General features: G+C 40.3%; 1 protein-coding gene across 1 annotated transcript in view; it reads left to right on the top strand.

Annotated features, from left to right (window-relative positions):
* LOC124138161 (indole-3-acetaldehyde oxidase-like) overlaps positions 1-24,081 on the top strand; it is a 31,455-nt gene extending 7,374 nt beyond the window's left edge. Inside the window, exons 9-35 of the mRNA XM_046504690.2 lie at positions 169-318; positions 749-851; positions 1,345-1,493; positions 1,571-1,681; positions 3,110-3,176; positions 3,932-4,032; positions 5,527-5,685; positions 7,222-7,344; positions 8,119-8,211; positions 8,958-9,015; positions 9,868-10,017; positions 10,453-10,532; positions 12,416-12,531; positions 13,430-13,534; positions 13,949-14,027; positions 14,188-14,302; positions 14,689-14,769; positions 15,441-15,550; positions 15,862-15,975; positions 16,780-16,941; positions 17,806-17,934; positions 18,877-19,007; positions 20,928-21,056; positions 21,711-21,834; positions 22,625-22,721; positions 22,882-22,989; positions 23,345-24,081. Of these exons, the coding sequence (XP_046360646.2) occupies positions 169-318; positions 749-851; positions 1,345-1,493; positions 1,571-1,681; positions 3,110-3,176; positions 3,932-4,032; positions 5,527-5,685; positions 7,222-7,344; positions 8,119-8,211; positions 8,958-9,015; positions 9,868-10,017; positions 10,453-10,532; positions 12,416-12,531; positions 13,430-13,534; positions 13,949-14,027; positions 14,188-14,302; positions 14,689-14,769; positions 15,441-15,550; positions 15,862-15,975; positions 16,780-16,941; positions 17,806-17,934; positions 18,877-19,007; positions 20,928-21,056; positions 21,711-21,834; positions 22,625-22,721; positions 22,882-22,989; positions 23,345-23,418 (3,018 nt within the window). The 3' untranslated portion in view covers positions 23,419-24,081. The remainder of the gene's footprint in view (positions 1-168; positions 319-748; positions 852-1,344; positions 1,494-1,570; positions 1,682-3,109; positions 3,177-3,931; positions 4,033-5,526; positions 5,686-7,221; positions 7,345-8,118; positions 8,212-8,957; positions 9,016-9,867; positions 10,018-10,452; positions 10,533-12,415; positions 12,532-13,429; positions 13,535-13,948; positions 14,028-14,187; positions 14,303-14,688; positions 14,770-15,440; positions 15,551-15,861; positions 15,976-16,779; positions 16,942-17,805; positions 17,935-18,876; positions 19,008-20,927; positions 21,057-21,710; positions 21,835-22,624; positions 22,722-22,881; positions 22,990-23,344) is intronic.
* Positions 24,082-24,607: the final 526 nt, after the last annotated feature.

Here is a 24,607-nt window from a genome sequence, read left to right on the forward strand (position 1 = left end):
AGGTTTAAAGATACACTTGCCATGCAATATTGAATACCAAGCAAAAGGAATCATTATTAGATATGCAAAGAAACTTAGACTGCGAGTATCCCCCTGTTGTTTTAGGACACATTAAGCAGAGTCCACATATCCAGCACCAAATCAGCAAAGGTTTTTTTTATTCCACAGGAGGACTCCTCCAAAGTGATGTTTGGTCCTTGCATCTCTCTGACCAACATGATGGAGGTGTTTGAGAAAAACAGCACCAACCCTGGTTTGTCCTACTTCCGAGATTTCGCCAGCCACGTGGCCAACATTGCTAACACTGGAGTCAGGAATGTAAGAGGACACACTATATGTCATCAGTGACTGACCATGTATTTACCATCTCTATGTTTTGCATTCATTTCTGTTTTTCATCCTGTGCAGTTGGCAACATGAACTTGACTTTCCATTAGAATATATCACTGTATTGAGGGAAGGGTGTTGTGCTTCAGTTAACCGACTTACAGCTCAGCGTTTATTGTATTTGTAATTATCACACACAGTGGTCTTCTTCGGAATATCCGAGTAGACGCAGAAAGTTAAAACCATTCCAGTTAAGCGAATATTTAAAAAAATACCAATTTGAATTTCTTTTTCTTCATTCTATTATTTCGTTTGATTTCAAGAAATACAATTTTATCTATTGTACACTTAGGTGAAACTAATAACATGATACAGAGGGAGGTTGGCTTGAAGTAGTAGAAGAGCACATCATCTGTTTTAGTTGGGCAGCTGGGCCGGTAACCTGATGCTGAAGAACCTGCACACTGAGTTCCCGTCTGATGTCTTCACCATGTTCGAGACAGTCGGAGCAACTCTGTTCATCGGTACAAAATACTCAAATATTACGTTGGTTTTGAAAAAAACGCTAGAACTAGAAGAAAACTAGTAGGCTCCATATTTGTAGTTAATGACATCAATATAGTCATATTAGCGATAATAGATTGACAGTGTGCTTGGGGGTAGTATGTTCCCATGTAACTTGTGATGAACCACTTGTATGTACATAACAACAATTATTGATTGTTGAATAAACTGAAACCTTTGAGTGAATGGCAATATTAACATGCGAGAGAAATATAACACTTTTTTGTTTTCTGGTTGCATAGTGTGCTATGATGTTGAATACCTAAACCAAAAGTTAATATGAACTGACCAGAGTGCAACTACTCATCACATAGAGTGAACGAAGTGTCCTTTTCTTCTTTCACTTTCACTTGTTATATCAAGCATTTTCAGTCATGTCAATTTTACAACATGACAGTTTGTTAAAAATGAGAATGTACTTGGTCATGAAAATATACTGGTTATGTATTGCAGGATCAAGTGATGGCACAGAGAAGTCATACAGTCTTATTGACTTCCTGAACCTCGACATGAAGGGCAAGGTCATCCTGTCTGTGACACTTCCAACATTCCCATCAGGAGACGTGTATGTCAAGACCTTCAGGGTTACCCCCAGACACCAGGTAGCTATGCACAGTTCAAGAGACAACCACACATTGTAGATTAAAGAACAATGAAATAACTCACTCATTTTTTACAGAATGGCCACGCCTATGTGACAGCAGGCTTCAGGTTGCAGCTGAACAGGAACAACAACTTCACTCTCAAGACAAAACCATCCCTGGTGTATGGAGGCATCAACAAGACACTGGTAAGACAGAAATACGTGAACGCAAGTCAGAAGGTTGAAAAAGATTTCCCAATACCAAGGATTTTGTGTTACACTAAGGCATAATGGAACGTCCAACTTTTTCAGTTTGTAGACAGTGATAAGGAGTGCCTTAAGTGTAAAACGTACTGCTGTCAGCTTCAGTAGCAGAGCCATTAGTAACAATGACGTCACAATGATATGGAAAGCATTGTGAAGCCATTTCGTTGCAGCGATACCTGCAATGTAAAAATCGTTTGATCTCACCCAAGCCATATATCCTGTGGGAGACAGTTTTGGATGTCTGTAGAAAATCAAAGTATAAAAAATACAGACTACAAAGCGAGTTGAAGCATGTGGTTTGTTTGGTTTCATAAAGTGTTGATCTCGAAGACATCTTGGGATTATTTAAGAAAGCAGACAAAACTTCGTTACGTCCTTTAATGTGTGGCCTAAGTGAGATCACAAATTGTGTTAATGGAATATGAGTGAGTGAGTGAGTTGGGTTTAACGCCGCGTTAAACAGTATTCCAGTTATATCACGGTGTGTCAGCTTAATGTGGGAGGAAAGCTCGAAGTGATGCAGGTCTCAGACGTTTACTACTTCCGTGAAACCCACGAGCACGGGTATGGTGCTGACAAACCTAGGACCATAATTGGGGCGAACCGGGATTCGAACCCGCAATCATAGGTTTCTGACGTGCCCAAGGGACGCAACTCTGCACAGCGAATCGCGGCGCCTTAGACGACTGGGCCACCCGTGCCCCCTAATGAAACATGGGATTTGGTGAGGTGAGATGAAATAGGGTTTAACACTGCGTTCAAAATTATTGCACTATATTGCATTATAGCGACGTGCATGCGTGCGTGTGCGTGTGCGTGTGCGTGTGCGTGTGCGTCTAAACTTTATCAAACATACTATCACTCAGATTAAGAAAATATACACCCAATTCTAAAGATGTTCACACATTAATATTAGACACGGTAGATAGCGACTATTTGTTTTTGTGTCTGAAAATACCCTGGATAACAATTTCTGATGTTTAACGTTTTATCCACAACGCTGAGCACTGCACAATGCGACTGAACAAAACATGAAGAACCGTTCAAGAAATCGTTTTTTTATGCTACCCATTGTATACTATTAACTAAAATCAATTTACTGAAACTGGTGTTGAGGATGACATGAAGTTGTTTATTGCTTTTGTGGCACTTTTATAAGGACGAATGAAAGGCTAGCTTTCTTGTGGCTCACACATGAAACATCATTCAAGCTGCCCAACGTTACAGCTGTGCACAGCTGATGCGTAATACAGGTTACATACTCCGATATATATTATACACTTATAGGTTTAGTGGATTTTCAAACTACACCTCTGCCATCCTGTTTGTCTGTTGCTATTCAACATTAACTTTTGTTTATACATCCAGGTTCATGCAAGCAATACGGAGGCGTTTCTGCAGGGCAAACATCTGGGAGATCCTTCAGTTCTTAAAGGTGAGATGCAGGTCTTGACTTACAGTCAAGTGAAGATCCTGTATCCGTCGGTTGCCATGATGCTCCGAAGTTAGTAAGTGAGTGAGTTAGGGTTAACGCCGCTTTAACAGTATTCCAGTTATATCGCAGCGTGTCAGCTTAATGTGGGAGGAAAGCCCGAAGTGATGCAGGTCTCAGACGTTTACCACTTCGGTGAAACCCACGAGCACGGGTATGGTGCTGACAAACCTAGGAACATAATTGGGGCGAACCGGGATTCGAACCCACAATCATAGGTTCCTTGCGTGTCCAAGGGACGCAACTCTGCACAGCGAATCGCTGCGCCTTAGACCACTGGGCCACCCGTGCCTCCACTCTGAAGCTTAGATTATGAAGAGAGCAATATATTGGTAGGGTGTCACGTTTCTACGAGGTGAGGTCCCGAGTACAGAAATGGTTGCTTGTCATGTTGCGATGTTTGGATGGAATGGTGGATAGTGCATCGTGATAGAGACGCTGATATGTGCCTGATATTTTGCTTCTACAAATGCTTCTTAAATACAGTAACTTTAACAAAGCAAGGAATCAGATGGATGCTCATCATATTGATGGTGTTTATGTGATGCTGTTCCATGGGTGAATGCATGCATATTGGCACCTTTAAGACGGAATGGAATTACATAAACACACTGATCATGGTAATGAAGCCTACTTTTATTGTTTTGAACAGTGAGGTGTGAACACGCGCTCTTCATGCAACCTAATTCATTTTTCAGCTGCAATAGCCAGTCTGTCCGCCGAGCTGATCCCAGACACTACAGCCGGTTTATCGAGTCCAGCCTACAGAAAGAACTTGGCCATCTGCCTGTTCTACAAGGTCAGTCAATATACATCAGTCGCCACTTTCTCTATGTTTGACTAATCTAGAAGCTAGACGTTATCTGTGTACAAGTGCAGAGATACATGGATGTGTCACACGCATCTATGTGATACTGATAACTGTCTCAACAATCATAACACAATCGTTGTACGACGCTGGGTCATCGCTTTTGGGGATTTCGGGTCAAGTCTCAAGTACCTCATTCTTGTCGTGAGACCCGGCTAAAAGTGTGATCGGATGATCGGGCTCCATGACCTAGCGTAATGCACGTAATGCCCCTATAGCGTTTAATGTTTTCAATTATAGGTTAGCCTGATCCAGATCTTCGTGAAACAGATGGAATATTGCTGACTACGCCTTTAAACAACAATCAATCACACACAATTTAAAATAATGTTTCCACTTACAATTTTACTGGTCAGAAACATAACATCTATTCAAACACATTTTCAACTAATGAATTACCATTTCATGATATTGTTCACTGGTCACCCAGGTACGTTCCATTTTCACTCCGGTCAACAGACAGCTGTGCAGTCAAATATATTTCTTACATCCCTGGAAATCATACAACCCATGTTACCATGAGATGCTGAACGATGTGCATTCATATTACCGTCTCACCCAACTTGACTTCAATTGCCTGCTCGATTAAATAAGGCAAATTTGGAACTAAGACATTTTGCTGTGAATACTATGAAAGTGTAATAGTGCCATTATGAGAGAACAATTGTATCATGTTATTTCAATATAATTATTTGAGAATTTTTTTTTTTTTAAAACGTCATTTTTTGTCGTTACTTCGATTATTTTTTCGTCATTTCGATTATTTTCTCGTTATTTCAATATTGTTTAAAAAACTCGAAATTCAATTTTTTTTACAGCCGAGAGTTTTATCGTAATTTCGATATTTTCTTGAAATTTTGATGTTTTTGTCGTTACTTCTACCTGTGTAATATAAGTGGGGAAGGGCTGAAGACCTGGAGTAAATAGTCCGTGAGCGGTGTTAACAACATTTCAGAAATATAAATGTGGGTAAGCAGTGAGCATTTCAGATGCATAACATCCCGTCCGCTTAATGTAAGAGGAAAGCGCGACGCGATGCAGGTCTGAGACATTTACCATTTAGTTGAAACCCATGAGAAAGGGTATGGTGCTGACAAACCTATATGGTGTACCGGTGTTTCAACCCACGAAGAGAGGGCTCTAGCACGTCCACACCACCAAGCATAGTGAGTGAGTGAGTGAGTATGGTTTTACGCCGCTTTTAGCAATATTCAAGCAATATCACGGCGGGGGGACACCAGAAATGGGCTTCACACATTGTACCCATGTCGGGAATCGAACCCGGGTCTTCGGCGTGACGGGCGAACGCTTTAACCACTAGGCTACCCGACCGCCCCCACCAAGCATAGAGAATTGAAGCCCCTTAGACGACTTCCAAGCCTCCATGTGTGACGGGTACAAACTCTTTCTGTCTCTTTACTTTAGTGTGTGCTCGGCATGTGTGGTGAGAAAGCAGGATCAAGATTCCAGAGTGGAGGCACCAACTTGATGCGGCCCGTGTCATCCGGCACTCAGACATATGACAGTCGTAAAGATGAATACCCCTTGACTCAACCTATGACAAAAGCGGATGCAACCTTAATGGTATGTATTTTCACCAACATATTAAGACTACGAATGTGTGACCTTATGACTTGCTTTGGTTTGTTGTCAACGTTAATTTGTGTTAAGAAAACGATTTCCTTTGTCATCCTGTCAACAGCATTTATAATGGATATAAATGGATAAGTTGGCACGAAGACCCATCAAGTGTTCACCTGAACAATGACGGCAGCATATTGTACATATTAGAGCATCAAAACACTTTCCAAAATCAGAAGAAATCTCTGCTAAAAGCAGAGTCCATTGGACGTTTCAGATAATGAACTAGCAATGATACTTGGGCTTTTTGCAAAGGCTATCATCGTATCCTGCCACGTGACACATACATGCAAAGGCAAGTCAGGTGTTTATCTAAAATATCAAACGATACAATTCAAAATAGAGAACTGCATCGGACAACAATTTGGTCAATGATGCTCCCAATTTGGAAATCATCTCCAAATGTCCACAAAAATTGTTTTGAAAGCTTTTCTAAGGCCTTGAATGCTTTTACCCTGAACCAAATACTCTTTAGCAAGATATTAAAATCTTTGTTGGAACAGCTCGATCGTACCTCAAAAGGTACAGTGCGTTAGTATTGTATCTGGTGTAATTTGCGAATAGTATGTTATAGCATGTGATGTACAAATTTGATACATGTGTTCAGTATTGCTACAGTATACAATAGAATGTCCAAACAATGTTCCTCTTTGCTCCACACAATTACTATTTACAGGACTTGCTAACCCTTTTCGCGAACACCTGGTGTCATCACAGATTTTCAGTCATCAATTCCTCTAATTTTCACCACTATTTTGCCTTTTACGCCCAATGAAATCTACTTCAGTGGATAATCGACACTGATTATTCTCTGGCTTGACGTTTTATATTTACTTGAACTGGGTCGACGTTTCTGCTGGTGGAATGAAGTCCCCGAATATCATAAAAGCCCAGTTGCATTTATCTATGCTGAGTCAACTACAAAAGAAATGTTTGGGCCGAGACATTGAAACTGCGCTCCACTGTGTTGCAAATCGAATATATTTCTTAAACGATTTTCTTTTCTTATAAGCAGCAGAATCCTTGCGCCTGTACACAGCAAACTTAATTCAAAATTAAAGTTTTTAGTTTCAACAAAAATTTATTTGCAGCCGCCGTCCCATGGCAGAGGTACTGTCACACGCCTGGTGTCATAAAGGATTTTCAGTGACACATTTACATCATCTTCTTTTAGCGGATAATCGAGACTGGTTATTCTCTGGTGTTCACGTTTCATATTTTATATTCACATTTCAAATTCCTATCAGTGCAATTCATTGGTATGAGTTTGTACTGAGACAAGTGTAATCGATGTAAATGAAGTGACAAATGGAACCTCATGTTGGGTAGCCAAGTGGTTAAAGCGTTCGCTCGTCACGCCGAAGACCCGGGTTCGAATCCCGACATAGGTACAATGTGTGAAGCCAATTTCTGGTGTCCCCCGCTTCAGGTGGTCTCAGCTCATCCACTTCATGTATGAGATCTTTGTATATATTTCAGACTTCAGGTCGGGTCCAGTACGTTGCGGACATACCTCCTGCTCCAAATGAAGTGGCTGCATCATTCGTCATCAGCAGTGTTGGCAACGCCGAGATCGACACTGTCGACACCTCTGCAGCCCTGGTAACCTAAACAGACTAAAATACTGAATTCATACAAATTCGAAAAAAGCAATTATCTTCTTTACGGACACCGAGTGTTAAATCTGTTATAACCGTTTCCATTATTTTTGCACTTATATCTAATAGGTATTTACATTACGAATGTGCACAGAGTGTTTGGGTTATCTGAAAAAGATTGTGGATTCAACTTCCTGTGTAAACAGCAGCCTTCAAGAATGCAATTAGTAGAATCTCTCAATTGTGTTAGTTACTCGTTGCTAATAAGGATACATGTGTGATTAAGTAGTCAGTTTTGCTGCATTATGAACGATTGTGTATGCCTCCGTGTTGTTCCTGGGCTCCAAAGCAATCTCAGATGTTTGAAAAATAGCATTGTGCAAAATCAACGATATATTAGGTTGATTGGAAGAAGGAATCTTAGTGCATTTTCATTGCACTACTGTATATAGGACTGAGTGAAAATAAGTGATTTGTTAACTCCACATTGAACAATATTTCTGTAGTGTCAGGAGTATAAATGCGCAGAGGTTTTCCCAGAGAACGTTAATATGTTTGGCGAAACCCACGGGTAGGGTACAAATTGGGAACCACAGATCACAACCAGGCCAAATTTGAAATCAGTACGTATGGCGTGGCAAGTGATATTATTCTGCAATGTTTTGAACCATTTCTTTTTTACAAATAAACAGACACGGATCCAACAAATGAGGAGAGGGGAATGATAAAATTATTTTTATGCATGTAGCTTGATATTTCATGATGTATGTTTCCACAGTCCTACCCGGGAGTGCTTAAGTATATATCTGCAGATGATATAGGGACAAACCGGAACAATTTCAGGGAACCATCTGCCGGTGGTGTTGAAGAGGTACGATAACAAGAATATATATACGAGCAACTGTTTCTTTGTTATCGTTTCTTTAGTAGATTCCATCCTCTGTTAAAGTTCTCTTCTTCTCAAATAGCTGCATATTCTACGTGTTCTTTAATTCTTATAAGAGAACCTATGGAGGCAGTTTTTGAGTTTCGGTGAGAGAGTTGGGGGTAACGCCGCTTTTAACAGTATTCAGTTATAGCGTATCAGCTTAATGGGGGAGGAGAGCTCGAAGTGATGTAGGTCTCAGACGTTTACCACTTCGGTGAAACCAACGAGCACGGGTATGGTGCTAACAAACCTAGAAACATAATCGGGGCGAACCGGGATTCGAACCCACAATCATAGGTTTCTGTCGTGCCCAAAGGACGCAACTCTGCACGGCGTATTAAGGCGCCTTTGAAGACTGGGCCACCCGTGCCCCCCCCCCCCCCCCCCCCCCCATTTTAAGTTTCAAATATAATTAGAATAGATATCAAAATAGAAAGTAAAAGCAAAACGAAAACACTTTATTGCTAGTGACTATGAAAATCATGTACTTAAAAAATTGGCGCCATTAACATTTATATTTATTTATTTGGTTTAGATAATTTGGTTTGATATCATCAAGGAAGTCTTATAATGTCATATATAATGTGAACTACACAAATTCGTCAATTGTGTATCTATAAGGTAATGCATATTGTTGAAAAGTAATTACAGCTGTTAAAATTATGTCTCGATCCCTTTCATTTTGCCAGCTGTTCTGCAGTGGACAGGTTCTGTACAGTGGACAGCCAATTGGTCTCATCGTGGCAGGTACAATTCCTTGACAGAACGGTTAAAAGTTTTACAAGCTTATACTCATCTTGTTCTGAACAAAACAACTAATGCCTGCTGTCCTTGTACATACATGATATGAAGATACATATATTTAGAATGAGTTTAACTCCATCATTTGCTGTCACTTCATTGGGAAACTAGTCCTACTTTTTCTGGAAAAGTTAATGATGTATGAGTTAAATCCAAGTCACCATCTGGACCAATTACTTCATGCACTTCCATGACTTTCAGTCGTGACAAGTCTTAATTGATTTTGTTCATGCCCCTTAGTATTGGAACAAAACAGCACTTATACCAACCAGGTACCACCATATAGTTGGCCATATTACGTTTCACCATACAAATTATCGAACAGCTACAGCGGTCAAGGGACCACATAATGAGTGAGTGAGTGAGTGAGTTTGGTTTAACGCCGCTTTTAACAGTATTCTAGTTATGTCGCGGCGTGTCAGCTTAATGTGGGAGGAAAGCCAGAAGTGATGCAGGTCTCAGACGTTTACCACTTCGGTGAAACCCACGAGCACGGGTATGGTGCTGACAAACCTAGAAACATAATTGGGGTGAACCGGGATTCGAACCCACAACTATAGGTTTCTGGCGTGCCCAGGGGACGCAACTCTGCACAGCGAATTGGGGCGCCTTAGTCGACTGGGCCACCCGTGCCCCGACCACATAATTTTGCTAATTAATTCACATTAGTGTAAACGCTGAAATAGATAGGTTCTTCCCCTTTAGAAGATACATTTGGTCCAACCTAAAAGAAAACCAAACGTTTGGTGTTTGTAGATATAAATAATCGGTGCAACAATATATGATGTTTCGTTCCAGTGGACAAACCATCAGCAGACACAGCAGCCAGCATGGTGAAAGTTACCTACAAGAACGTCCAGCCTCCCATCATTACAATGGAAGAGGCCATTCAGAAGAATTCCATATTTCCAAATGTTGCCAAAGAATTAAAAGTTGGTGATGCTGCAGGTAACCTATTATTCTGCAGATATCGGTTTGAGTACATCAAGCTGAATGTGCGGACATTTTTCGTTTCCATTCAGTGAGTGAGTGAGTCGGGTTTAACGCTGCTTTTAACATTATTCCAGTTATATCACGGCGTGTCAGCTTAACGTGAGAGGAAAGACCGAAGTGATGCAGGTCTCAGACGTTTACCACTTCGGTGAAACCCACGAGCACGGGTATGGTGCTGACAAACCTAGACACATAATCGAGACGAACCGGGATTTGAACCCACATAGATTTCTGGCGTGCCCAAGGGACGCAACTCTGCACAGCGAATCGCGGCGCCCACTGTCCGTTCAGATTGTTTCACTGATTTAATTATGTAAGCAAATTAATTATTTGGTTTAATAGAATTAGATAAACAAGGCACAAAAAAGACAATTGTTAATTTTACTTCAGCTGCAATAGCGGGATCTGATAAACAGATAACTGGCACCATCAAGATGAAACAGCAGTACCATTTCCACCTGGAAACACAGGTAAGTCAGATACCTAGAGATCACATAAGTACTAATGTCACGGCGAGATGTTAGTTACGCTTAATACTAAACCAATAACGATGTTACGTTTCCTACTTAATCAGTGACGTTGTTACGCCCTCTACTTATTCAATGACGTAGTGACGTTTCCTACTTACCAATGACGTTACCTTTCCTACTTCATCAATGACATAGTTACGCTTCCTACTAAACAAGTATTTATGCTTCCTTCCTTATTCATGACGTAGTTACGTTTCCTACTTCATCAGACTTGATTACCAACTTATTCAATGACTTAGTGATGTTTCTTACTTAACCAATGACATTACCTTTTCTACTTAACCAAGGACGTTATTACCTTTCCTACTTAATCAATGACGTTGTCATGTTTCGTGGTAATCAATGAGGTAGTTGCGCTTCCTGCTTAATCAATGACGTAGTTACTCTTCCTAACTTCACCAATATAGTTTTTACCTTTCCTACTCAATCAATGACATTATTACGCTTCCTACATAACTAGTGACGTAGTAACGCTTTCTACCCAAATAATGACGTAGTTACGTTTCCTACTTAATCAGTGACGTAGATATGCTTCCTACTGAATCAAAGACGTAGTTCTCGCTTCCTTTCTTGATTCACCAATGACATTATTACCTTTCCTCTACGTAATCAGTGACGTTGTTACGTTTAGTACTTAATCAGTGACGTAGTTACGCTTCCTACTTAATCAATAACGTAGTTACGTTTCGTAGTTAATCACTGACGTTGTTTTTTCTACGTTTGTTATATCAGCCTCATGATAGAAACTGACGGCTAAAAGAAATATTTCCACTTTAAATATGAAACTAAATCCTTGCAAAACACATCGTCAGAACAAAATGCTCTGTGCAGAACGTGATACACGTCCACAGCACGTTTCCTTTGTAGAAAATGACAAAAACTGAAAAAACACGAGCAGCTTGCGCAGCCGAAACTATACGTGCAGTGAGGGTACATACATGGTACCATAGCATGACTTTCATGATTACACTGACCACACATGCCACGAGTGATACCGAGCGGGCCCTGGGTATGATACAGACAGGTGCCACCCATGTCTTAATTGCCAGAGCTTTTGGTTGCTCCCGTTGCTCTGTTATCAACTGGTCCATTTTAACCAGGGCAGGGGTGGCCAAGTCGTGTAAGGCGCCGCGATTCGCTGTGCAGAGTTGCGTCCCTTGGGCACGCCAGAAACCTATGATTGTGGGTTCGAATCCCGGTTCGCCCCGATTATTTTTCTAGGTTTGTCAGCACCATACCCGTGCTCGTGGGTTTCACCGAAGTGGTAAACGTCTTAGACCTGCATCACTTCGGGCTTTCCTCCCACATTAAGCTGACACGCCGCGATATAACTGGAATACTGTTAAAAGCGGCGTTAAACCTAACTCACTCACTCACTCACTCACTCCCGTGTTATCTGATGCAACGTTACAGACAGACTGACCCAGGTCCTCCAAGAATAATGGCGACGTATCCCATGAGACGCCATCAGATGACTGACTTTTTCTGTGAGCCGGATGTGTCGTGTAGCATGGGGTGGTCATTCACACTATTGATTTGACGCTACCCCACCGGCAACTCTCATGCGAATATCGAATTTAACATTTTACTTCATGTATCTATCTTTGGTTTTTAAGCTAGAATGATCAAAAACATGTACGTCAGTTTACTCGGAATAGCATATTATTAAACATATATTTGTTATGATTATGAAAATGGTTTTGTCGCTATTATTTTCTGGGTTTTTTTTCAAACGTTTGGTGTAGGCTATGTATGACACTCGGTGTTACGTGTAACATATCCTTGCCTGGCTTGTAATTAAAGGTATAACATATACTTCCCAGTTCTGCCTGGGCTACCCAGCAGAGGATGGGGTAGGTGTACATCTCCACTCCGCGACACAGTGGTCAGATGGTGTTCAACAGGCCGTAGCTAGATTACTTAACATCAAGGATAGCAGGTACCTACAGTTTGTTTCTTGTTTAACATTAACATTAAGCATGTACATAATTGAGTCTAGACCAGACAAACCAGTGATGGATATTATTAAGGCCCCACGCCGCCATGGTTCATTGACACTTTGTCCAAACGACGTACAATAGCAGAGAGGAAACGTCCCTTAAAGGGGAAGTGTACACGCAAAAATCACTTTCTTTCTTTTTCTAAACAAAACGCAATTTTAGAATTAATTAGTATCTGTGTTTGAAAATATACACTCATTTTTTTCACAGTGAAAGTAGGAAGCTCACAATAGTGTGAAAGTGATATGCCGTTATGAGGCCTTCGTTTTTCGAGCTAAACAGGCCTGAGTTATCCCCCTTAGATTATGACGTAATTGGTGCCAATTCAACTGGGTCCCTGTCTATTCTCAACGCAAAAGATATCAAGTACCAGTTTGCGGTAAAACAACATGGCCTACGACACACTCCGGCGCAGTGGTGACTCAGCATTACACTATGCTGGCTGGCATCTGAGACGCTAGAATCACACACCTGTACCTACACCACGTGAAGCGGCTCTAACAAAGCATGATGACGTCATAATGTTTATCAATTGGCACCAATGACGTCATATTGCAAGGGGCATAAGCCATGGTGTTTTTGTTGTGGAAATAGAACACTTGGTAAATGTGAAAAATATAAATCGTTTTAATGCGAAAAATATGTTGATTAATTGTGATATTTTTATATTTTTGTCTATGACACTTCTAGGTTAACACTTTTAATGTGGAAAAAGTACAAGAAAAATAGGTTCATTTCCGTGTGAACTTGCCCTTTAAACATATACTTTTACCTGCTTGTTTCATTGTAAATATGCTCAAACAAGATATAAGTTCAATTTTATCTTTTGTTTCGAAGTGTAAGCGTGGAGGTCAAGCGTCTTGGAGGATCTTTTGGAGGAAGGATAACACGAGCGAACATGACGGCGTGTGCCGCTGCTCTCGCCACTCAGATCATGAAAAGGTGGGTTGGATGATGACAAATTGAAAAAGGGATGAGTGCTGCTTTTCTAGTATGTACTTGTTCAATCTCAATGCAAGATGAGACCTTAACAGACCAATACGTTCGTAGTCATTTGATCTCTTTTTTGAATCCCACAACCACAGATCTTGTACTTATATAGACCATGGGAAAAAATAATTTCAGAGTAATGTTCCTTACCCTGGGCTTGTTGACACGTGGTGTCATCACTGATTTTTCAGTTATCCATTCATATCAGCTACCCCTCCATCATGTCTTTTACACCCAATGGAATCTGTCGGTTAATCGATACTGGCATGACGTTTTATATATTATGGATGCGCAGATGAAAGATGGAACTAAATATCGATTACTTGTAACAACTAGGCTGAAAAAATGTACGATTCGTATTTTCAGACCAGTCCGCCTGGCGATGAACTTCCACACCAACATGAAGACAGTTGGGAAACGTATTCCCTATCTGGCGAATTACACAGTAAGAACATCTGGGCATCTTAATACAGAAAATGACAGTGTAAAATTCTTCTTTGAAGTAATGTAGGCACCAATACGATAATTGCCTTGCTTCAGTCTGTTGTGTATAATTGGGAGCCCCATGTCTTATCACCCACTCAGTAATGTTTCTCTGTAACCAGATTGGGATCAACAATGATGGGAAACTTCAAGGGATCCAACTTACAGCCCATGCTGACTGTGGAATATCACCCAATGACAACCGCTTTGCTTTATTTCCTCGATATATGGACAATGGTGATACATGAGTACCTTGATCCTAATTTTAAGAATCCTTTGAATTTTGTATTGTAGTAGGTTTCCCCTATATATATTGGCAATAAAATAAATATTGGCAATTGCTTTATTTGCAAGGAAGATAAAGGTTATACCTTTTGATGATTTTTCGTTATTTTGGGACTGATCGGTTTGTTCTCTGTATGTTTCTGTAGTTCATTTCTGATACAATAGTAGGAGTGATCAACACATTCTGACATGATGCCATGGTAATTGTTACTGTGCTGAATTTTCTCTGTGCTCTTTTTTACCCCTGTAACAATTCGCTTTTTCCCTAAATAGCTTTTTGAGATGACTATCCAGACTGGGTACTGCGTATTGTGCACACATGCATCCATTCTTTTCAGCATACTACTGTCCAGCATGGGATTTCAAACCTGTAGCTCTAAAGACAAATCTCCCAACCAACACTCCTTGCCGGTCGCCAGGTAATACCCTCCATCACGGGACACACATGTCTATACATGAAACATATACGCGAAAACTAAAGATAATATCGATCCGATCGCAGTCCATGAGCAGGGATAGAAATGACAAAGTTTTGTGATGTTTATACTACAATATTGATCTTCCATCGCATTCATTCATTCATTACCCGTGAAGATTCGGGGTTGAATAGGTCTGCAACAACCCATGCTTGCCTGCGACTATGCTTGTCATAAGAGGCGACTAACGGGATCAGGTGATCAGGCTCGCTGGTTGAAGCATGTCATCGATCCCAATTGCATGGATTGATGCTCATGATATCAATCACTAGATTGTCTGGTCCAGACTCGATTATTTACAGACCGCCGTCATAAAACCGGCATTTTCCTGAGTGCGGCGTAAAACAAAATTCATCCATTTATTCATGAACAATGTTTCCATCGCAAGGACGATTGTGAAAGACGCAACCTGGCGGGACATTGCTTTGGGTAATTAATTCCGTGCCCATCAAGTGGATCCTATGCCATTCTATGTTCATGAGCAACAAAGAGTTTCTGGTTGTAATAACCTCAATGTAATCTTTGATAATTTGCCAACATAATGAACTCTGTTTTGGGAGGACTGTTACAAACAATTTCTAATATATTGCAGTGCTTGTTATGTTTTCTTCCAGCATGCGTTCCATCAATGTTCATCATGGAAACGATGATGGATCACGCCGCCAAAGTCTTGAACATGGATCCGCTTACATTCAGGAAGCTGAACCTGTTCAACAAAGGCCAGGTAAGTTGATGCCACACAACTCAGACAACTTCCCCTCAACTACACTGCTTTTAAGGGAGAGAATTTGTGGATGTCAACGTTTCGGAGTACATGCTTAATCCTTCATCAGGTGAATTCACCTCATAATAAAGAAGTTGACATCCATAAACTCTCTTCCTTATGTGTATCGCTTCTAAATGCCTTTCAAAGATTTATGCTTCTTATTTTGTACTAAACAGACCGAAACAATATACAGGCATGGCCTGGTCGAAATGTTTGGAAAGTTGTTTCAATAGTGTGCAAAGTAGCCTAAGTTTTTTCTACTTTCTCAGACCGCTGTCAGTGGATTGGTTCTTAAGTACTGCAACATCAAGGAAATTGTCACTCAGCTGGAGACGTCAGCCGATGTCAAGGCTAGAAAACAACTGGTTGCAGCATTCAACCAGGTAAAGGCACTGATATTTTATATTACTTTGAATGTTGATTAGAATATCGAAACAGCTTCATTACCTAACTCTTCCACAATGAAAAAACCCGCTACCCCCAGAATGAAGCATAACTTTGAGTCAAGTATATCAGATTCTTTGGCAGATTCTTACTCCAGACGCCTTAGCATTGTTTGTGCAGCTTCTAAAAGTAGACTTTATGTTTAAAAAAAAGACTTAATCTAGTCTGTACAGTTTTACATGATTAAGAAGCATCCTCACATGTGTCTTTTAAACTTTCCAAAGGTTCAAACTATAGTCCAAATGGTGACATGATACATATTTCATTTAACATCCATCTGATGTTGAGTCCAAGGGCACGTGTGACCCTCAATATCCGAAACACTTTTATCCCAGATCTAGAAAGAAACAATTGATACCAAGGCACTATGATAAATATCATTTGTTCCGTAGATGTCCTGAAAGAATTGAATGCTGTGATTTAAAAAAACGGCTTGGCTTTAGATATCTGAGAATTCAATTGTATATTTTGATGTATTTAATAAATTATAAAATTCGTGAGAAAATATTTCATCTGTCAAAATCTATGTATGTAAAATTAGAACGGGAACGTAATGTTATCCAATACTATGATGCACGTGTAATGTGATATGACTGTATGATATACATGTATGTAATATGGGTCATATGGCCTTGAAATACAATAAACTGATTGACTGAATTTTGAAGCAAAAAAATATTGTGTCTCTATCAAAATACCTGGGATTAAAATTTTGTTCTTTCACTCGTCCATTTTACTTGTAGGCCAACAGATGGAAGAAGAAGGGCATTGAGGTGATGCCTCTCCGCTGGAACCTGAACTACACACACGTCGACTACAACGTCTACCTGACTGTCTACCATGGAGATGGGTCCGTGGCCCTCTCTCTCGGTGGAGTTGATGTCGGACAGGGATTGAACATAAAGGTTGTTCAGCTTAGGAAGATAAATACAGTGAAATATCTAGCGATATTTTGTATTACTTTTTATATATTTTTTAAGATTTTGCAAACTCTGAACTAATATTTAAGCTACACCACAATTTTAAAATATTTGAGGTCACTAAAATTCTTTATCATACATTTGGACATGATTATATACAAAATCTACTAAAAAATATTCTTGAGAGCTACGAGACCACTGTTGGAAGCGAAGGAATACACACTGGTCAGGTAACAAAAATGCCGCTTTGCGAAACGACTAGTCTCGATTGACAAGTTAAGTGAGACATTTTCAGTTTATAACGAAACATTTTCAAGAGAATAACAAATGGCGAGAAGTGATATTAACTTCATAAATGACCATCTGTCATTATTTTGCCTTGTCGATGTGGAACTAACGTGAAAAAGAAGTCAGCAGTGGGAGTACGGGCCAGACACTGACGATAATGGGAGACAATATGCGGGGAGGTCGCTCTTTTATGACAATAGTTCCTTCAAAGTGTTATGTTCACTGCAAGGACAATAGCACTTTTCTCAACTTCCGAAAACTCAATTTGTCACACTGAAGAATATAATAATATCTCATATTTGAATTTCATACAGGAGAAACACGTGTTTTGGAAAAAAAGGTAGAGCATGTGCTGCCAGACCTGTAGTATTCGGCTGGTATCAGTTATATTATTACGAACATCCCACTGATGGTAGAGCAGCTTATTTTTAAATTACAAAAAAATATGTATTACATATTACGTTCGCTTTTAACATGGTATCTATCATGGAAAAAACACACAATATAAATGTATAATTATTATTATGATGATGATGGTGATGATGAAACTTTTGATTACAGATGATGCAAATTTGTGCCTTTGAGCTGGGTATCCCTATTGACACGATCAAGATTAAACCAACGACCACCCTGGCCAACTCTAACTCGTTCACTACTGGAGGTAGCCACACGACTGAAGTGAATGCTTTGGTAAGCTGTACAAGGATAGAGCATATCTCTTTATATGGATGAGCAATTCGGTTTCGTAACGTATGGTGCTTATTGTCACTGTGTTTATTTCTTCGAAACTGCAAGTAAAAGCAGCAAAACCCCCAAAAGAGGTGATGTGTTCCCATGATGATGATGTTGATTTGGCTGCGCACGTTTTTTTGATGGGTGCAACCGGTTTGGAAGGATAAGTACACCTTTTTCGCAAACACCTGGTATCATCACTATTATACGGGTAACGCTATTTTTCAGGGCATTATCAAGTTACAGTGGCCCGCTCATTCCTGATAACATTCGGGCGTTTTTATGATAATTCTATCCATTTTAGCTATAATATCAATTATAGCTACAATGGATAGAATTATCATAGCTATAATATCAATTATAGCTAAAATGGATAGAATTATCATAGAAACGCCCGCATGTTATCAGAAATGAGCGGGCCACTGTAACTTGATGATGCCCTCATATTACTTGACGACGGGCCATTGTCACGCCCGTTGTTAGGTGACGTCATAGGATAGGGATAGGTGACGTAACGTTTAATAGTGACGTCATCTGGTTTGTTCTATGACGTTTCCATATTTGTAAAAGTGGGTCAGTGACATTCGTGTTGATTGCAGTAAATGTTTCAAAATCGACATTGTTGTGTCTTTTTATTTGATATCAAATTCCATCCATTTTAGCTATAATAACGGGAACACTATTTTTCAGGGCATTATCATTTGCAGAAGCCCTCGGTCGTCGGGCAGTTAATGGAAGACCTCGGGCTTCTGCAAATGATAATGCCCTGAAAAATAGCATTACCCTTATAGTTATTCATAAACACATTGTTATGAATTATTTGGAATCGTACAGTGGACTCTTCTTTCAATGGTAATTTCTCTTTATATTGTTGAAAAGCGCGCAAACGTTTTGTTAAAGGGAGTCGTGCAGTGTTGTCAGCAGTTGAAGACCCGGATAGCTCCGGTCAAAGCCAAGATGGTCAACCCTACCTGGCAACAGCTTGTTGCTCAGTGCTACAAACAAGGGGTGGATCTGTCAGCCAGAAGCTCGTAAATATGTCCATTTCTACCAAATATAACATGGTGTGAAATGCTGATGATTGATGGTGGCGTCATGGTCATGGTCGGCGTCATGATGCCAATGTGATAGAACGAGATGGCTATATTCTGTTGTCGATGTATACACATGCACAAACGTTAAGCGCCACCATATTCATAGTCTCTTGATTTCACGTGTGGGAATCAGAAATACGAAATATGATGATGTATGACTGAATTAGGCTTTCATAGTTTTATGAACCCAAATTTGTCCAGATACCACAAGGAAAGCGTGATTTACGTGTTCCTGCAGTTCCCCTACCCTATAAATAGTGAAATTCAAGTTTCAGACACGTGGTTGCATTTTGCTCCTGTGTGTGATTCCCCTTCCAATAGAGGTTGAAAACCAGCCATGGTGAGGAGAAAGTTAACAAAGGCTGAAAGATGGCAAGTGATAGGCATGAAAAATGCTGACATGTCATGCAGGGCAATTGCAAGACAAATGGGTCGTCATCACAGTGTTATCACTCGTTTGATTTTCAAACAACGTCAAACCAATGATGTCAATGACAGGCATAGGTCTGGTAGGCCAAGAAAGACCTCTAACAGAGAGGATAGACGCCTTTTCAGGATAGTCAGACGAAATCCATTTGCCACTTCAACAGATTTAAGACTGCAGTGGATTACCCACCAGAGACCCTCGACGATGACCGTAAGGCGTCGCCTCAGGGCGGCTGGTTATAACACCAGAAGACCAGTAAAACGTCCTCAACTGACTGAGAGGCACATGCGGAATCGTCTGATATGGTGTCGTGCCCGTAGTCGATGGAACTTGGCCATCTGGAGAAGGATCCATTGGTCTGACGAGTGTCGAATGCTGCTACGAACTGTTGATGGTCGAATACGTGTTTGGAGGCAACGTAACACTTGTTTTGCACCAAGTAACACCCAGAAGATATGGGGTTGTGTTTCCTTCGGCTGCAAACTTCCGCTGGTGACAATTCATGGAAACCTGAATGGCCAACAATACCAAGATACCGTTCTTCGTCCAGTGGTGGTCATACACACGTTACTGACGTTTCTGTCTTGCAATAGACTCTGCACTCCCTAGGGTGTCTATGTGACACCTGATATGGTCTGCTATCGATATCATGACAGTTACATGACAAAAACGTTTTTTCAATGTTTTCTAATCCTTCAATTTCTGGTCTTCGGTAAAATTCCTTTCTGCTCATATTCTTTTGGAACACAAGATAAACTTGCTTTGGGACAACTCTTGCATCACATGAGGTTTACATATACGGCTTATAACAATCGTACATCTCGTTATAATAGTCATCATTAAGTGCCAAAATTAACAGCTCACAAATATGATGGGTGGCGCTTAACTTCTGTGCATGTGTATAGTTAACTCGCAGAATTAGATGGCTTTGTGATGGTCATGATCTACGTCCTCACGTATGGCTTCAGGTTCGTAGCAATGGTGCTGATGTGACAGGGAAGCGCCGAGTTGATAGTTCCATGGTTGTTGTCATTATGCAAATCAGACAGAGACATCCGAACCAGATGGCTAGAAAGTCGTCTTGAGATTGATGATGTAATGGAGACGCGCAGAGCGAGATGGCTTCATAGTCGTTGTGGTTCTTTCGATGGCCTGCAACCTTTTCTGAGTAATGTTTATAGTGAAGATAAATGCATGGTTGGTAACATGTACAATCAAGTATTTTGGAATGTAAATTTCAGAGATGGAAAGTACTTAAAGTGGCACAACGTCATAACAAATATAGTGTACGTACACGAATAAGTCAATTAGCCGTAAACGCCATCATGTCAGTACTCAGTACTGCGACAAACAGGCTGTTTGTAGACTTTAAGTTGGCCATTCAGTGCAGGTCAAGATCGCAACACTACCTTCGCCATCGTCATTTTCAGAACAAATCCAACAGGAGACTTCTGTAACTACAACACCTGCGGTGCAGTATGCACAGAGGTTGAGGTAGACATCCTGACCGGGGAGAACCAGATCACCAGAGTGGACATCCTGTATGACTGTGGAGATAGGTGAGAGCATCAGATTCGGCGTGTACAATAACGTGTGCTGGGGTTGAGATATGCTGTTAAAGAGGTAGGGTTTGGCGTGACAGTGGATAGTTGAGGCGGGTGTTAAGAATCGTGATGGAATGTAAGATAGTTGAGTGTGTCGTCATGGTGGTACAGTGTGGTGTAGGTGTAGCAAAAGATAGTGGTGTAGTGGTGTTGCAGAAGAAGGTTTGCTCGCGGTAATGCGTAGTGTGGTGGAGCGTTATGTGATGTGAGAAGGGAAGGAGACGTAATGCTCATAGTAAGTGATGATGTAGTGCGAGATGTGTGTGTGTGTGGTGGTGTGTTGTGGTGGTGTGTTGTGGTGGTGTGTTGTGGTGTGTTGTGGTGGTGGTGTGTTGTGGTGGTGGTGGTGTGTTGTGGTGGTGGTGTGTCTTTGTTGTGGTGGTGGTAGTTGTGGGGGTGGGTGGGTGTGTAATACCATACGTAAAAGTGATAGGAGGAAGATCAATGGTTTATTGCTGGTCGCTTGCCAACAGTACACTGACTGTTTGGCTGTTTGTTCACTGAAGGGATGACAGTGTATACATCCACGCTGATGACAATTGTGTGCCAGGTCCATGAGAATAGATTTTGGCCAATTTCTTTTACATTTTGTTTCCATGGTTCATTCAGTATGAACCCGGACATTGACATTGGCCAAGCTGAGGGTGGGTTTGTGATGGGTCTGGGCTACTGGATGACCGAACAGATGATCTTTGACCCCACGACTGGCACAGCCCTGACTGATGGCACATGGGTAAGTGAAATAACACAAGGAGCACTACAAGGACAAGGAGTTCAGACAGAAACCATTGTAACCAATGTGACATGTTAGAGGCCATAGAAGATAAGACGTGGTACCCTGTGGTCCAGGAGCTCTCCAAATATTGTGATCTAAAATGTTATCGATAGTAACCTGTCAATAAAATGTGGATGAACAACCAAAAATATCTGCTGAACGAAAGACTTTTCGAGTCAAGGCGTCATGGGTGATAAAATACCGGGCTATCCACAATGTAAGGTTATCTATTTCTTTGAAAAGGAAGACCTTTCTGGAAATTCACAAAAGGTAATGGTTCACAAAAAATAATTCTAGAGATATGAAACTTTGGATAACCCAGTATATTTGAAATCAAAATAGAAAGACATATTCGAGTTAGAATTCAATACATTTAGAACACCTCTTTTATGCATTTTGACACTGAGTGATCTAAAGGGTTGGCCATCATACACTGGTAGTAAGACCATCTTCAAATATAATGTGGGAGGACAACCAACTGAGTGTGCTGCAAGAAGGACGCGCGGAGGCAATTGATAATTGAAAACCTAACAATCTACAATGTCTGGCTACTGACAGTGGTTGTCATCTTAAAACCTGTATATGTGTGGTATCCTATAATTAGTAAACTTATCATATGCATCATTATAACTTTCTTATGAACCATGTAATCCTCTGATTTATTCATGTTGATGTTTGCAACTGGTGTCATAGTGATATACCATTTACTAGGCTTTGTAAAATTGCACACGATGTTTTGTCTGTACAGGAATACAAGCCTCCAATGGGAAAGGACATTCCTATCGATTTCCGTATTCAGTTCCTGAAGAATGCACCCAACCCACTCGGAGTCCTGGGATCGAAAAGTAATGACAGATACTTACAATATCATCAACATATGAAAGTGTATCCCGTGTTTCTACGCCTTAAACATCTGTAATAATATTATTCTCCCAGCGAGCTACTTGAAATTTCATACCAGCAATTTACTCTGGGTAGTAACACATAATTAATGTTGGGTTTCAGCTGTGGGTGAGCCGCCCGTGTGCATGGCTTCATCAGCGTTGTTTGCAGTGAAACACGCCATCGAGGCTGCCAGAAAGGATATGTCACAGGACACTTTCTTCCCTCTCGGTATGATGATTGTTCTAATAGCGCAATTGAAAACAACAACATGGTATTATACTTTAGGACAATAATTGGTGTTTATTTTAATGTTAACATCGTAGATACATCCAAAGGCATTGTGCTTCTGTACCGTAAGTATCAAAGGAATAGACAATGTGTTACGTGAGTCTTTGTGTACAGAAACAACCACACTTCGAGAAACATTCACCTAAACTTATTGGGATTACCAGGCAATAGTTTAACGATCAATGCATGGAACTTTCATCAGTAGTGCCTGTGTGAGAACCCCGTTTCCATATTTATGGGATCGTAAAACCAAGTTTCATTAAATGATAAATTACTATGTTTATATACATTTTAGATGGCCCTGCAACAGTGGAGATGATTCAGACAGCCTGTCAACTTGACAACTCCCAGTTGGTATATGGGACCTAGGTCAACCAGACTCAGCCCAACAGGGCATAGATCAGCGTTGGAGCTTAAAGAAACAAACAGGGTTGAAATATCGCTTGAAGTAATCAACTCGTATTGGCTATTGATTTTCCTTCAGTGATCACACTATGTAAATGTGTTTACGTATGACAATGGACTGGTTCTTTGATATTGATCAAACCAAATCAAACTGCTGTTACAGTAAAGCATTGCTAACCAAAACCTCGTGATAGTAGAATTTCTGTCCTCACTCTTACAACACACAGGTATGTAAGGAAGACTTGAAAAAGGGTTTAGCACATCTCACTGATACCCATGTGTAACCTTCACAGAGTATAATAACTAATAACATGTATTAATCAGGTCAATGTTAATGTTATTCAACGATGTGTTGTATGTTATAGAAAATCGACACAAAAAAACACTAGCCTCAACCCATGCTTCGTTAATCCGGACATCTGTTAATCAGGACAATATCACCGGGAACGACACTGTTCTGATATTTACTGTGCATATATTTTGCTATATGGTTCTTTCTATGTAAATTAGTATTTTAATGTATTACATGAGGAAGAGAATTTATGGATGTCACCTTCTTTATTATGAGGAAATACAACGTTTTGGAGTATATGCTCACTCCCCCATCAGGTGAAAGAATACCTGTAAGTCCACCAAAAGAAATAAGATAACAAAGGTGGACCAAGGGAGGCCAACAGATATAAGCATATACTCCGAAACGTTGTGTTTCTACATAATAAAGAAGTTGACATCCATAACTTCTCTTCTTTATGTGTATCACTTCTAAATGCCATTCAAATACTTAAAATGTATTACTTATATTATCCTTCATATATCCTGCCTTATGATAATGACTTGTGTGAGAATTGTCTAGTTTTTATTCATTTTTTGGCGATTGCAAATAGCATGTTACTATAAGGGTAACGCTATTTTTCAGGGCATTATCATTTGCAGAAGCCCGAGGTCTTCCATTAACTGCCCGACGAAGAAGGGCAGTTGAAAAGACCGAGGGCTTCTGCAAATGATAATGCCCTGAAAAATAGCGTTACCGTTATTATAGCTAAAATGGATGATATTTGTTATCAAATAAAAAGAAACAACAATATCGGTTTTGAAACATTTACTGCAATCGACACCAATGTCACTGACCAACTTTTACAAATATGGAAACGTC

This window comes from Haliotis rufescens, unplaced genomic scaffold (assembly GCF_023055435.1).
Source record: "Haliotis rufescens isolate VD_foot unplaced genomic scaffold, xgHalRufe1.0.p SCAF_6, whole genome shotgun sequence".
In the NCBI taxonomy this organism is placed as follows: Eukaryota; Metazoa; Mollusca; class Gastropoda; order Lepetellida; family Haliotidae; genus Haliotis; species Haliotis rufescens.